At 45.7% G+C, this 13,502-nt stretch overlaps 1 protein-coding gene across 3 annotated transcripts in view; it reads right to left on the bottom strand.

Moving 5' to 3' along the window:
• The window catches only part of LOC128136246 (protein FAM219A), a 172,731-nt gene extending 162,307 nt beyond the window's left edge, over positions 1-10,424 (bottom strand). The window contains exon 1 of one of the 3 annotated variants that reach the window (XM_052775505.1): positions 10,240-10,424. In XM_052775505.1, coding sequence (XP_052631465.1) covers positions 10,240-10,299 — 60 coding nt within the window. In that variant the 5' untranslated portion in view covers positions 10,300-10,424. The remainder of the gene's footprint in view (positions 1-10,239) is intronic. The other 2 variants (XM_052775507.1, XM_052775506.1) reach the window with 2 other exon arrangements.
• Between the last annotated feature and the right edge of the window lie 3,078 nt (positions 10,425-13,502).

The raw sequence follows: 13,502 nt of genomic DNA, 5'->3' as shown, positions 1-13,502 counted from the left end.
GTGGTATGGAGGGCGATGGCTGAAATATAAATATGGAGAAGCCTGGCAGATTGACTATATCACACTCCCACAAACCCACCAAGGCAAGCACTATGTGCTTACAATGGTGGAAGCAACCACCGGATAGCTGGAAACATATCCTGTGCCCCATGCCACTGCCCAGAACACTGTCCTGGGCCTTGAAAAGCAGGTCTTGTGGCAACATGGCACCCCAGAAAGAATTGAGTCAGACAACGGGACTCATTTCCGAAACAACCTCATAGACACCTGGGCCAAAGAGCATGGCATTGAGTGGGTGTATCATATCCCCTATCATGCACCAGCCTCCGGGAAAATCGAACAATACAATGGACTGTTAAAGACTACATTGAGAGCAATGGGGGGTGGAACCTTCAAACATTGGGATAAACATTTAGCAAATGCCACCTGGTTAGTCAACACCAGAGGATCTGCCAATTGGGGTGGCCCTGCACAGTCAGGACTTTTACATACTGTAGAAGGGGGTAAAGTCCCTGTAGTGCACATAAAAAATATGTTAGGGAAGACAGTCTGGTTTCTCCTGCCTCAGGCAGAGACAAACCCATCCGCAGGATTGCTTTTGCTCAAGGACCTGGGTGTACTTGGTGGGTGATGTGAAAAGATGGGCAAGTCCAATGTGTGCCTCAAGGGGATTTGATTTTAGGTGAGAATAGCCAATGAATTAAACTGTATGATGTTAGTTGCTATATAACCGTGCTACTGTACGTATCATTACTATAATTGTCATTTGCTGTATCACAGTAAGAATCACTTAGATCAAGCAAGAATGAACTGCGATAAAACTGAGCAAAGCGCAGTAGTGACGGGACCAGAACTGACTCCATCACGCAACAATCTGACAGTGCACACCATCCTCCGGCTTCGTCCTATGTCACCCACTTGCCGTACCGCACTGAAGCCCAATCCTGCTCTGCTGACTGAGAGGACTTTGCACCATCCCTCCTGCCCAGAAAGACTGGTATGACAGATGGAGCCGAGAATTGGGAACTAAATGAACTCAATGAACATTTTATAAACATGACCCATAACCTAAAGGAATGATATCTCTGTGTGCGTGTTTGTGTGTGTATATCTATATATCTCAAAGGATGGAAAAGGTGATGATGATTGAGTAGGATGTAAGAGAAAGTATGGGAACTGAGCATGACGTCAATGGTATAGAATAAAGGGTGGATACTGTCCTGGTTACAGCTGGGATGGAGTTAATTGTCTTCCTAGTAGCTGGTACAGTGCTATGTTTTTGAGTTAGATATGAGAAGAATGTTAATAACACGCTGAGGTTTTCAGTTGTTGCTAAGTAATGTTTAGACTAAAGTCAAGGATTTTTCAGCTTCTCATGCCCAGCCAGCAAGAAGGCTGGAGGGGCACAAGAAGTCGGGAGGGGACACAGCCAGGGCAGCTGACCCAAACTGGCCAACAGGGTATTCCATACCATGTGACATCACAGCTAGTATATAAACTGGGGGGAGGGGGGGGGGGGGGGGAATCGCTGCTCAGGGACTAACTGGGCATCAGTCAGCAGCGGGTGGTGAGCAATTTCATTGTGCATCACTTGTATATTCCAATCCTTTTATTATTACTGTTGTCATTTTATTATTGTTACCATTATCATTATTAGTTTCTTCCTTTTTGTTCTATTAAACTGTTCTTATCTCAACCCACAAGTTTTACCTTTTTCCTTCCGATTCTCTCTCCCATCCCACTGGGTGGGGGGGAAATGAGTGAGCGGCTGCGTGGTGCTTAGTTGCTGGTTGGGGTTAAACCACAACACATACAAAGGAGCATATTGTTTTTAGAAGGGTCAGTCACAAGATCCAGCCAGGCAAAAGCTTTACAATGCCACTGTTGGTCAGGAACACTCCTGTTTGTTTTTTCTTCTCAATTAACAACATGCACTCTGTGCAATGCAGACACCTCTCCCTTTCTCTCCCATTTCTTAGAAGGTCAGTCTGCTCAGACAGCTCCTTGGATGTTCAGGTTCTGCAGACTTCAGATATTTGTCTTACACCACACCTTAAGCTACTTGCAACAACCGACCACAAAACAAGTTTCAGATTAAAAGTTAAGCCCCACAATTGAGTCACTACCAATGAGGATAAACCCTATGAGTACTGAAGTAGTACATTCCTCTACTGCATTAACTACTGCAGGTGAAAGCCTTTATACTCAGAGATTTCTAACCATGGCCACAAACATTAGGACTTGACTTATAGGACTGCTCTACTCATACAGAATTCAAATGTTTTCTGAATAAATGAATATCACCACTATGGTTCCTGTGCATTTTGTTTGTTTGACGGTCTCTCAATGTCAAGACCACTTTGAACATCAGACTGGGTTTACTGGACTCTCAGTAATTTTTTTTTTTTTTTTAAAGATATGGTGACCTTAAAGAACATCTCACACCACTTCAGAGCAACGCAGCAATAATCATTTCAGTCAGGAACTCGGCTAGCAATTCAGCAGAACTGGGAGGCTGAGCAAGAGTGGATTTGAATCCCCCTACCTCCTCATCTCTAACAGATATTAGACCTACATGCTCTGACATGCTCCAAGAAGTTACTTTCCTAGAACTAGCATGGCTCAAAACATGGCAAGTCTCATCTGCTTCCCTTGTCCCATCACTACAAAGTCTGGTGTAAGACTGGTACATCAGCCAAAGAGTCAAACCAGCAGTTCACTGTCTGGGGACATGATTTAAGCAATGCTAGCAAAAGAGCTTAGGCAAGCCAAGCATAAATTAATCTCTTCCATTTTTACAAACGTGGGTCTAACCAACAAGTCCTTTTAAATACTGCAAGGCACTGCCAGTGCGTTCTTCTGTGAGGACTGCAGCACTTTCTCACTTTGAGGGAAAAAAGGAAGTCGCAGTACTTTAAGTTTGAGAATACCACCACAGAGGTACACACAGAAACATGAAACATCAAGTTATCTTAGACAACTGTGTGTAGGAGTGAAATGAAGAACTGATGAAGACACAAAAATAATTGCATTTAAGGAAGCTAAAGATACTCAGTCCACCAGGAAAAAAGATCATCTACTGGCCAATCATAAGAGAGATCTGTTTGAAAGCAAGAAGCAGGAGAGGCTACCACCAAAGCAGGCCATCTCATCCCAGCTCAAAAGCTCTTCTGATGCCTGTGGCAAACTTAGTGAACAGACAGACATCATTTCCCCCCCTTCAGCTTTACTACTGAAAATAACAAACTTTTCTCAGTCCCTAACTAAGAGGGCTTTGCAACTCACTTAGTAAAAGCAGTTGGGATATAGCCAGTATACTCGGCATGTATTGACGAGAACATTTCTTCCCAGAGAAGCGATAAACTTCCTGTTATCCTGTGAATCAATGGTGGATATGTCCAAAAGCAGGTACTCTTCGAAACTGAAGAAAATTTCCACCTAGAAATTCATTCTCTCCAACTTGTTATCCTCAGAGTCAAAGCAGAGAAGCAAATGCTTGCTTTCTATTACATATTTGTGACGGTCTAACAAATTCAATGTCTCAAACATCCGTTAAAGAGCTTTGCTGGAGAAAATAGCCTCTGTAAAAATGCTGGAGTTTTTTGAACAGGACAATGTGGCCAGAGGAGAGGGCCCCATGGAGGGTGGGAATGCACTTCTCCAAAGCCCCAATTCCTTATCTTAAGTGACCAGGAGAAGGAACACAATTTATGCCTTCCTGGAGGAAGAAGGCCCCACAGAAGTTGGGACTGTGCTTCTATCTTAAGCGGTCATGCCAGCAGGAAAAGAGGCAACTCCACAATGAACCCCCCCCCAAAGCTCACTGACCGATTCCAGTGAACCCCAGGTGTGGGAACTGCGCATGTTGAGATCATCAACTAACACACTATAAAAGAAGAGAGAACGAGTCCTCAGTGCGCGCCCTCCGGAACTGGATCTCTACGCTGGCTGGACCAACGCTGGACCCAGGACTGGTGAAACCCTTCTCTTCTCTCTTTCTTTCTTTCTCTCATTCTCTCTCTCCCTCTTTTCCTCCTCTCTTTTCCACAGTCCCTACACCTCATCCTTTTAAACATAAACCGTTGACCGAGTGGAGTAGATCTAGCTGCCCCTGAGCTCCTCTTTGAGAAGGAGTCCAGAAAGCAAGGGGGTCTGCTCTGAACCTCGTGACTCAACGGGAGGGCTCTCCTGACACAGTTTCATGTTCCTTTTTCCATTTCATTTTTCTATACTTCCCTTCTCTTCTCAAACAGCGGCTTAATGACATGTTGCAAGGTTCATATTGATAAGTTCATGTGTACTTGGACAAAGTTAGCTAGGTTGAATAAATGTTGATTGTTGTTTGAACTCCCCTGGTGTCATTTCACCTTAATTCTGACAAAGGAAATCCACGAACCTGAGTCGCTCCAACTTTGGGACGTGACAATATTCCAAAATGGACACCGATCCATTGTACAAGATTATACTTTAAACCTCAGAAAGAGCAACAACAGTCAGGGAGGCCACACAGGGTTAGAGCTGGAACTAATGGATTTACTAGTTGCAAGCAGCTGCATCACTACAATGTAAATTTTATACTGACAGACACAGAATAACCTCACAGGGACCTTATATTCAAAATGGCACAAGACTTCACAGAAGATGCATGGCATGTGCAAGTGAGGGGAAAGTGGAGATGCATTTCCTACAGACTGTCTGTGGAAAGTGACAGATAATTGATGTCTGGAAGCTGAAAGACAACTACTCCAGCCAAGGTCTTAAAATGTCTGGAAAAAAACAGGTACATCATCATGACTGACTGACTCCCAGTCCTGCTGTTAGCCAGCTACCCTCTTAATCTCCTGCTCCACAGATCAAATCAGTGATGGGGTCGCCTCCTCTTTTCTTATCAGGTTCAGTCTTCAATTTCACAGCAAGGAAGATGCAACTCCTGAGAGGCCACATATACCTTACAGTCCCCTGTGGGTAAGCTGAGGGCTTTCCTTGAATGAAAGCTTTCAGAATTAAAAGGCACATGTTGTTCTCCTCTCTCACCCTGGCATTTCGCTCATCTTGTCTGACTCCTTACAGACCTGCCACTATCTACTGGCAGAGAGAATATACGGCTATTTGTGTAGCAGAAGTTGGTGTCTGAGTAGATATTAATATCAAGCTACAGATAACAAGCTCCTGGGAGTTATGGAAGAATCCCAAGAGGAGACTGTGCAGGTTTAAGTCTTCATAGAGTTCAGTGCCCCTTTTTAAACACCTTTCTTCACTCAAGAAGAGATTTCCAAACATACTGACAGAGCAACTACATATAAGATTTTGTGCAAAGAAGTGGAGAAGAAGAAACAGCATGCCTGCATAGACAGTGCCAGCTAGAACACTCTCCTGTGTCCTGACAAGTCATCCTCTAGCAACAGCACTGCATCCCTCACCACAGCCATTCAGAGCCTGTGCTGGAATTTCTCCCTGGCCTGGGGAGATAATAAAAATGCTCCTGTACCTCTGCACTTAAGGCCTGATACAGGGCAGGGGAGGGACAAGACAACCCCAATGACAGAACTGAAGTATGCAGGGAGGTTATTTTTAGGTTACTGCTATAAGCGACACAGCAGCACATCAAAACAGGCTGTATAACTAAAAGCAGCACTATCTGAATTAGTTCAATTTCAGAACCCATAGTACTGCGACATTACAAGTCTCATGTACTGTAGGCATTTACAAAACATATAGCTGTGTAACCCCTGGGCTACATTACTGTGAATATACATAGGGATGACATTTTCATTTTAAAAGCTTTTTCCTTCTAGAAAGATGAGTTTCTTGTGTATCTACACTAGAGACCTAATGTTATATTAACATACTCTAAGGCCTACAGGTATAACCTTTCTTTTTGCTTCTTAGTTACTCCTGCTTTTCTGTTTTCAGGTTTTTCCCTATTTTAGGAATGCATCAGACAAAACAAAAAGATCTTAACACATAGCGCAACTTCCCTAGGATGAGACAGTCGGTATTTTCCAAAAATAAAGAATGCAGATTTTAAGCATGCTGAACACTCATACTGTCCAATGACTAAAATGATAGTTCATTTTTAAAAAACTAAGCATCTAGTAGATAATCTAGTTTTTTCTTTTCTGTTTTTTCTTTTCTCATGTTCAAAAAAGAAAAGCTGTATAGAAATGCATCTTCTGTATCTTCAGAGTTTCTGGAAATTTTACACCTCCAGGACCAGCGTAGATTTGGCATCTCAGCTAGAAAGCCAACCACCTCACTGTAGGATGTGGCTAAGCAAAATCCTTAGGTTGGCTGTAGCCATCACAACTAAAGCTACCAGCCCGAGGTCCCACAGCCTGGCAAACATCTGCAAGGAACCAGCCTGGCCACAATGCTTCAGAACAAGATACAAGAACCATTAACCCAATTTCTCCAGAAAGTGCTCCCACTTTTCACATGGGCAGAGAATTGGGAAACTAAAATACTGTGTTACACCTGCCACTTTCAAAAAGCAAGCCAAAGTCTCAGGAGTTTGTGGCAAAGCTCCTCTGAAGCTGATGCACTTTGACAGGTGCTTTTTCTTAGGAAAAGTTTTACTGGTGCCATGTGGGCAAGAGCACTTTTATTCTACTTCCATTTTTGTGCCAAGAACAGAAACTGCCTGCATCAGTGTATGGGAGCAACATGTGATCCAACACCATCATCTGTCAGTTTGCCATCATACACCAGCCAGTGCTTGGTGTATGCTAGAGACACAGGCTCAGGAGGATTTCAGACAGCTGATCAATAGTGCCAGTATCAGTGGCAGGTTTGGAGGCTAAGGGGCTCAGAAAGGCTTCAGACCAGCTTCTGAGAATGGCTTCCCTTCAGCATTTAACAGCCATAACTATCTCTTAATTTTGAAGATTAGCAGATCAGCAGGCCTGTCTGTCAGATGGTTTCTAGGCAGATGTCCAGCAGTTATCCTGGAGTTCAGCATGAAGACATCAAAAGCTAAGATGACACTTTATCTATGCAGATGAACAGGACATTCAAAAGTGTGCATGCTGGTCAAGAACACAAAGGTTTTAAGGATTTCAAGAAAAGGCTAGCTTCACAAACCTCACTTCAGGACCCTTCTCGCACTGCCAGGTACTGGCCAGACTCAGAGGGAACAGTGCTCTCCTAGGACACCCTCCAGCCTAAACAAGATGAAAAAACATTTCTTATAGTGTACGCACTTCAGACCAGGCAAGGGACCTTCTCTTCTCTATTTGCTTTCAGCAGGGGATCATGTTTCAAAACAGTTTTTGATAGCTTTAGTGGCAGTTCACAACAGCTCTCAGGTTAACACCTGGAAAACAAAACTTCTACCTCAGCCCTTTGGATGGGGAAAACACTGCCAAACTCCTTTGGCCTTCAACATTGGATGACCCATCTGTCCCCAAGACTGTATGGAACTGAAAGCTTTTAAACCGGGAAGAGGAGAGAAAAAAAAAAAAAAAAAAAAGTCCCAAGATGCTAAGGTTATTCTATACTTGAAAGCGTGGGATAGGGGGGAGAGGGAAGGGACAAATGGTAACTGTAATAGAACAAAGCAGCAGTATTGGGCAGAATTGTGTTACCCAAGCAAACTACTATGATAAACCCTAACCGGCTTCTGAACTGCAAGGATTCTTGCAAGCATCCAGTCCCTACTTGCAAGACACAGACCAGAAGCTACAAAGCAGACAAAACCACTGGAAATGTTGTACCAGACTTGTTCTGTCCCACTTATGAGCCCAATGCCAGCATTTCCAGGCACACGGAAGAATCCCACACATCCAGTCATAGCAACAGCCCCTCACATACACAAGGTTTCACTATGAACTCCATTAGTTAAAAATCAACTGAAACTCCGAAGCAAAGGTTCAGAGCATTCTTTTAATGCAAGTGTTAAATCCCTTTGTGAAAATTTCCTAATTCTTGGCTGCTGAAGAGGGGAAGGAAACCTACTTCCTAAGCTTACCATCACAGCTACATAATATACCATCCTACCCTGCGACAGCAGGGCTGGACCAGACAACCTCTTCGGGTTCTGGTCACTTCATGGCCATGCAAATGTGCATGCACATGCCAATTCCACTCCTCTACTATTATCATGGGGTTTCTAGAAAATACTTACGTGTATTTTTTTTTGTCTGCCAACAGCTTTTCCAAACTTGCTAATCTCACTACCGTGCCTACCACCCTCAGCATGAATAAAGAGGGCCAGCCTTGTCATGTCTGCTGCCTCTGCTTGACAAAAAAAAAAAAAAAAAAACACCACGCACACCACACACACACAAGTAGGGCATGCAACAAGTCTACATCAGCTTTTATGGACAGTTTTCTTCCCCACCACAAAGGTTAGAAGCTTAAAAAAAACCCCAAACAACCACCACCACCAAGCTAAAAATATTTTCACAATTTTTCAACACTCCCACCGTAAGAAAAGCGGTTTTCTTGCAACTGAGGGCTAATTTGAGTTTGTAGACCTTCATAGGAGAGTCTTTCTGTTCACAAGACAATTATTTTGTTCTCAACTTTTTGCAAACACTAGCTGCAACAAGAAACCAAGGATTGGTACATCAACTCTAAATAATGTACAGTTTGATATACTGGAAATCTCAGTAGTATCTTCAGTGCTAACATGAACCTGCCAATAACCTATCCTCACCTGCTATCAAAAGGACCTGTACAAGTATTTCATTAAAGTTCTTTCCACTTCTCCAAATATTTCATATCGCCATTTCACACAATCAGATGTTGAGATGGAATTTGCTTACTCCAGGTGCCAAAGGGAATCAACACCTTGAGTGAGTCAGTCCATTACCCAGCTTTCACTTTAATGCCAAGGTGAACTGTATTTCAACAGGTCCCAGGTTACACGTAACAATGCACCTTCAAGCGGAGAATGAGGCAGACTGGAGTAAGCAGAGAGGAACACGCAAGGGAACCTTTCCCAGATGGGAAACAAACAGATAAACACATTCAAATGTTCTGCAGAATGCAGCTGGGGCACAACACACACAAGCCAGCCTGTAACATCAAAGCAAAGCAGCTACACGCTCATAAGAAGTCTTGGACTACTTGGTGATGATCTAGCATTTCCTATGGCTGCCAGCCAGCTGACCTTCCTTCACAAGTGTCATTTCAGAAGCTACCAAGAGCCCAGGACCATTGTACCTGCCCATTTATGCAGCCACAAAGTCCCACAAACCTGTATACTTCCTTCTCTGGCAAGATTCCCCAGGATCCCATGTAGTAGTGCAACCATTATGTCAACTTCTTCAGAGCTCTATGTGTCTATGAAGTGAAAAAACATCCTGAAATAAAAAACACATGCCCTGGCACAGGGAAAAAAAAAACCCAAAACACAATGCCTCACAGATTGCTTTTTTACGTAAAGAATTTTATGTGAGCAAAACTGTAATTTGACAGAGATATTTCTTTGCAAAACACCTGGATTTTTCACACAACGAGTATCTAATAGCAGTTTTGCACTAAGAGCAACGGCTATAAAATCAGCCACAGAGAGCATCCTGCAGCTTCATACCACAACTCACACCAGACATGTATTTAACACCCATCCCGTGCAGGTATCCCGTCCCTGGGGAGCTCCTCTCAGAGCGGACAGCGCACAAACACCGCCTAATTCTTCCCCCAGATCTAATGTATACTGTAAGAGTCAACTAAAACCCCACCAGTCCTCTGCACCTCCAGCTGCTCAGATGCTCTGGCTGCTCGTCCTTCCCCGGACGGGCTCCTCAGTCTTACCGCCTCTCCCCATCCCCCGGAGCACTCCCCTCCCTGGCGCTGGAGCCCATCAGCCGAGACGGCGGGAAACACCCGCCCCATGTGCCAGCCAGGCCAGGGCGCTCCGGAACGCCGCTGCGTTTGGAGAAGCGACGTTTCAACCGAGGCAGGAGCAGAGCCGCTGCCGCCCGCTTGCCCCCGCCCTCCCCACGGGCGGCTTCTGCCGTTGCCACCGACAGCACCCAGGGAGATGCCGGGGGAGGAGAAGAGTAGGACGGAAGAGCCGGGCGGACAACCGTGACCACGGGCGCCCCGAGATGACACAGCAGCCGCCGCTGGGCACAGCCCCAGTGGGGACACTGAGGGGACGGCCATTACATAACGATCGCGGCGCGTGGGTCCGACCTCAGCGCTACCGCCGCCCCCACAGTACCGAACACCCCCCTCCAGCCCCCTGACGAGGCGGCGGCTCTCGGGGACAGCGCAGCCCCACCCGCCCCTCACCAGCAGCTGCATCTCGGCGCGAACGGCAGGCACCTGGAACCGGTCTATCTCCTCCATCATGATAGTGGAGGCAAGGCGGGAAGAAAAACGAACGCAGGAAAACTCCTCAAACGCCGAAAGACAACGACGCCACCGCAGGTTCTGCCTTCTCGTCACCGCCGAAGTGACTCAGCCGCACCACTTCCGGGCTCAACCGCTACCGCCCCGACCTACATCTACGTATGGGAGGGCGGGGCCTATGGCAATAATTCCGGAGCCCGGATGCTCGGTTCGTCGCAACCCTCGCCTCGAGGGGAGGTGTGGGGGGGAAGGAATAGTCAGCGCTGACGGCGTTCTGCGGCCGGATTGGCCGCACGCCACTTTCGGAGCGTTGCCATGGTTGCCACAATCAACTTCTGGCCGGTGATTGGCCGGGAGGGCGTGGGGTTGTCGTGAAGAGCGGCTGGTGGCGGGGAGCCGCTGCGACAGCCGCCATGGCAGCCAAGGTGGGCGACAGGCACCGGCAGGTAAGGGTCTGTCCCGAGCGGGCATCGTAGCAGGGCGGCGCAGCGCTGTGCTCCCGTGTGATAGCGCCGTGGTGACGTCACTCCTGGCGCTGTGATGTCACTCCCGAATGGTGTCACTGAAGTGCCTCGTGCTGCGGGGGGATAGCGGTTCACATGAGGGAGCGTTGCTCTGTGGCCCCTCTCTGTCTCTGCCGCCCTCAGCTCCTGCTCTGGGTGGGTGCCAGTGTCACTAGTTGCAGGAGCATAATAATGGACTCAACGACAGATCAATATGATCATAGTCGAAGACCCTTTACTAGAGCATCAGACATCATTTTATACATTGGTTACATCTGTACATGCGTTTAGCTATTTTACTATTGGTTACACACATTATTCATGCGTTGTCCACGCGCCTAGTTACACTTAATGATTGGTTATATCAACACTGTACACGTGCATAAACATAAGACATAATTGGTTATACTAACTAAAACATGCGAAACTTGTCTCAGTCTAATTGGTCAAGATAAACTGCCGAATTGAGGTTCTTCGTGCCAAGTTCCCTTTATCGTGGAATGCGCACCTGTGTTCTTCTAATTGGCATCTTTCTTTTTTTGTCTTCTTGTTTATTCTGTTCAAGGCCTTCTAAAGGCATCTGGAACGCTCTTGCGACCGTTAGCTAAATATGTGTCCACAATTCCCCCTTTTTTGTTTTTCGTCAATTAACACAGCCTTACTTGATCTATCAATTAATTTTTAAACACATTGCAACATACAAGGCACACAAATTAAAATACAAAAAAACCACTACGAGATAAATCAAAACTATCTTAATTAATGATTTAAGAGCAGCTCTATTTTGTAAGGTTGTGTGTCTAATACTATCTACATCTATACAGTAAATCAGATAATACTACACCAATCTGTATTCAGGGACCCCAGAATTTGTGATTCCTGGGGTGGCAATGAGGGTGAATGCCCGATCCGTGGAAACCAGGCATTCCCATCCATTGAGTCCATGACCTGCTGCACAGGGGTCTCCATCAATAAGTTCTTAAACTTCGTTGATGCCAATGGAACCCCCTATTAAACCTGTGAAAAAGGGATTGCTTGGTGTTGCTGTACGGAGGCATAAGCAATCTTGTCCGGTCACGTCAGCCAGGGTCATCCAGATGTTTTCTTTGGCTTGCGGCGGTATCCATGACTACGTCCATCCGAGGACTGTGAGGAAGATGGACCATCCGTACATTCTTGTGCCGTCTTGCTCCGCGAACTCAGCCCAGCAATCGGTAGGTGCCAGCTTTACGTGGGCGTCCCCACGGAGGCAACGATGGCCTTGCCGTACACCAGCCCGATGGTCTTCGGAAAATCCTGGTATTTATACATTTGCAGAGGAACGGATTTCAGCACACGTGGCCAGCGGGTGCCAAAATCCACCTCGGTTGCAACGTGGGGAGCCTATGACGCATGCGCTCGCTGGCCAGGCGCGCTGCACAAGTCATAGCCATCTTGTCTATTGGTTCATGGGCTTTGTGATGCGGTTGCAATGCACAGAGAATCTTGACCTGTTATGTTGGCCAAGGTGACCTACAAGATCTATGAACACAATTAATTAAACACAGTAAAAGCAACATTATACCTAATAAAATACACAATAGCTCTCGTTGTCTCCCTTATCCCCTGGGTCGTCTGTTGTGGTGTTCCTCCCATTCACAGTGGCAGAAGCTTTCCACGGTTTTACCCAGCAAGCCGGTACCCACTTTGGTCCAGAATCTGTAATGACACACATATATCCTCTACCGGTTACTTGTACTTCTGCTGGGCCCATCCACTGTCCTGTGTTCAAATCCTTATACATTACTTTAATTCCTGTTGTTTTTACTGTGGATAAATCATTGCTCAAGGCACTGCTATGAATTACCATGGGAGGGTTATCGGCATTGCCTGCCAACCGCAAAAAATTGAGTACATATAAAACTTTCCAAATTCTTTCTTGTGGGGAGAGACCTATTTCCCCTGTTTTTTGTTTAGCTAACAGTCCTTTAATTACCTGATGTGCCCTTTCGATAATAGCTTGACCTGTTGGAGAGTGTGAAATGCCTGTGTGGTGTCGAACCCCCCACTGCTGACAAAACTCTGCCAAGGTATGAGAAGTGTACGCGGGTCCGTTATCTGTTTTTATGGCTTGGGGAACACCCATAATTGCAAAACATCCTCTTAGGTGTTTTTTCACATGTTTTGCTGATTCACCTGTCAATGGCGTGGCCCAAATAACCGAAGAAAAAGTATCTATGGATACGTGTAAATACTTTAGCCTGCCAAACTCAGGAATATGAGTGACATCCGTTTGCCATAATTGAAGAGGCCGCAAGCCTCGAGGATTTACTCCTAAGCCAATGCCAAAACCAATCTGTTGGCAATCAGGACAAGATTGTACTATGCCTTGTGCATCTGCTAATGAAATAGCAAATTGACGAGAAAGCACCTTTGCACTTTGGTGGAAAAAGGCATGTGATAGTCGGGCTTGTTCAAAACTATTCACCGGTGGTCCTGTCCACATTGGGGCTGCTAGCATGTCGGCTCATTCGTTTCCTTGCGCTAGGCCTCCTTGTAGTCCAGAATGACTGCGAATGTGTGTAATAAAATACGCTACATTGCGTTGATTCAACAATGACAAAAGTTCACGGAAAAGACCTGACAGGACAACATTTTTTAATTCTTTTAGAACTGCATGTTCCAACCTTTGAACTACTCCCACAACATAAAGAGAATCAG

This window comes from Harpia harpyja, chromosome W (assembly GCF_026419915.1).
Source record: "Harpia harpyja isolate bHarHar1 chromosome W, bHarHar1 primary haplotype, whole genome shotgun sequence".
Lineage (NCBI taxonomy): Eukaryota > Metazoa > Chordata > Aves > Accipitriformes > Accipitridae > Harpia > Harpia harpyja.
Note: the sequence above shows the minus strand (reverse complement) of the source record. Positions and strands in the feature narration are given on the sequence as shown.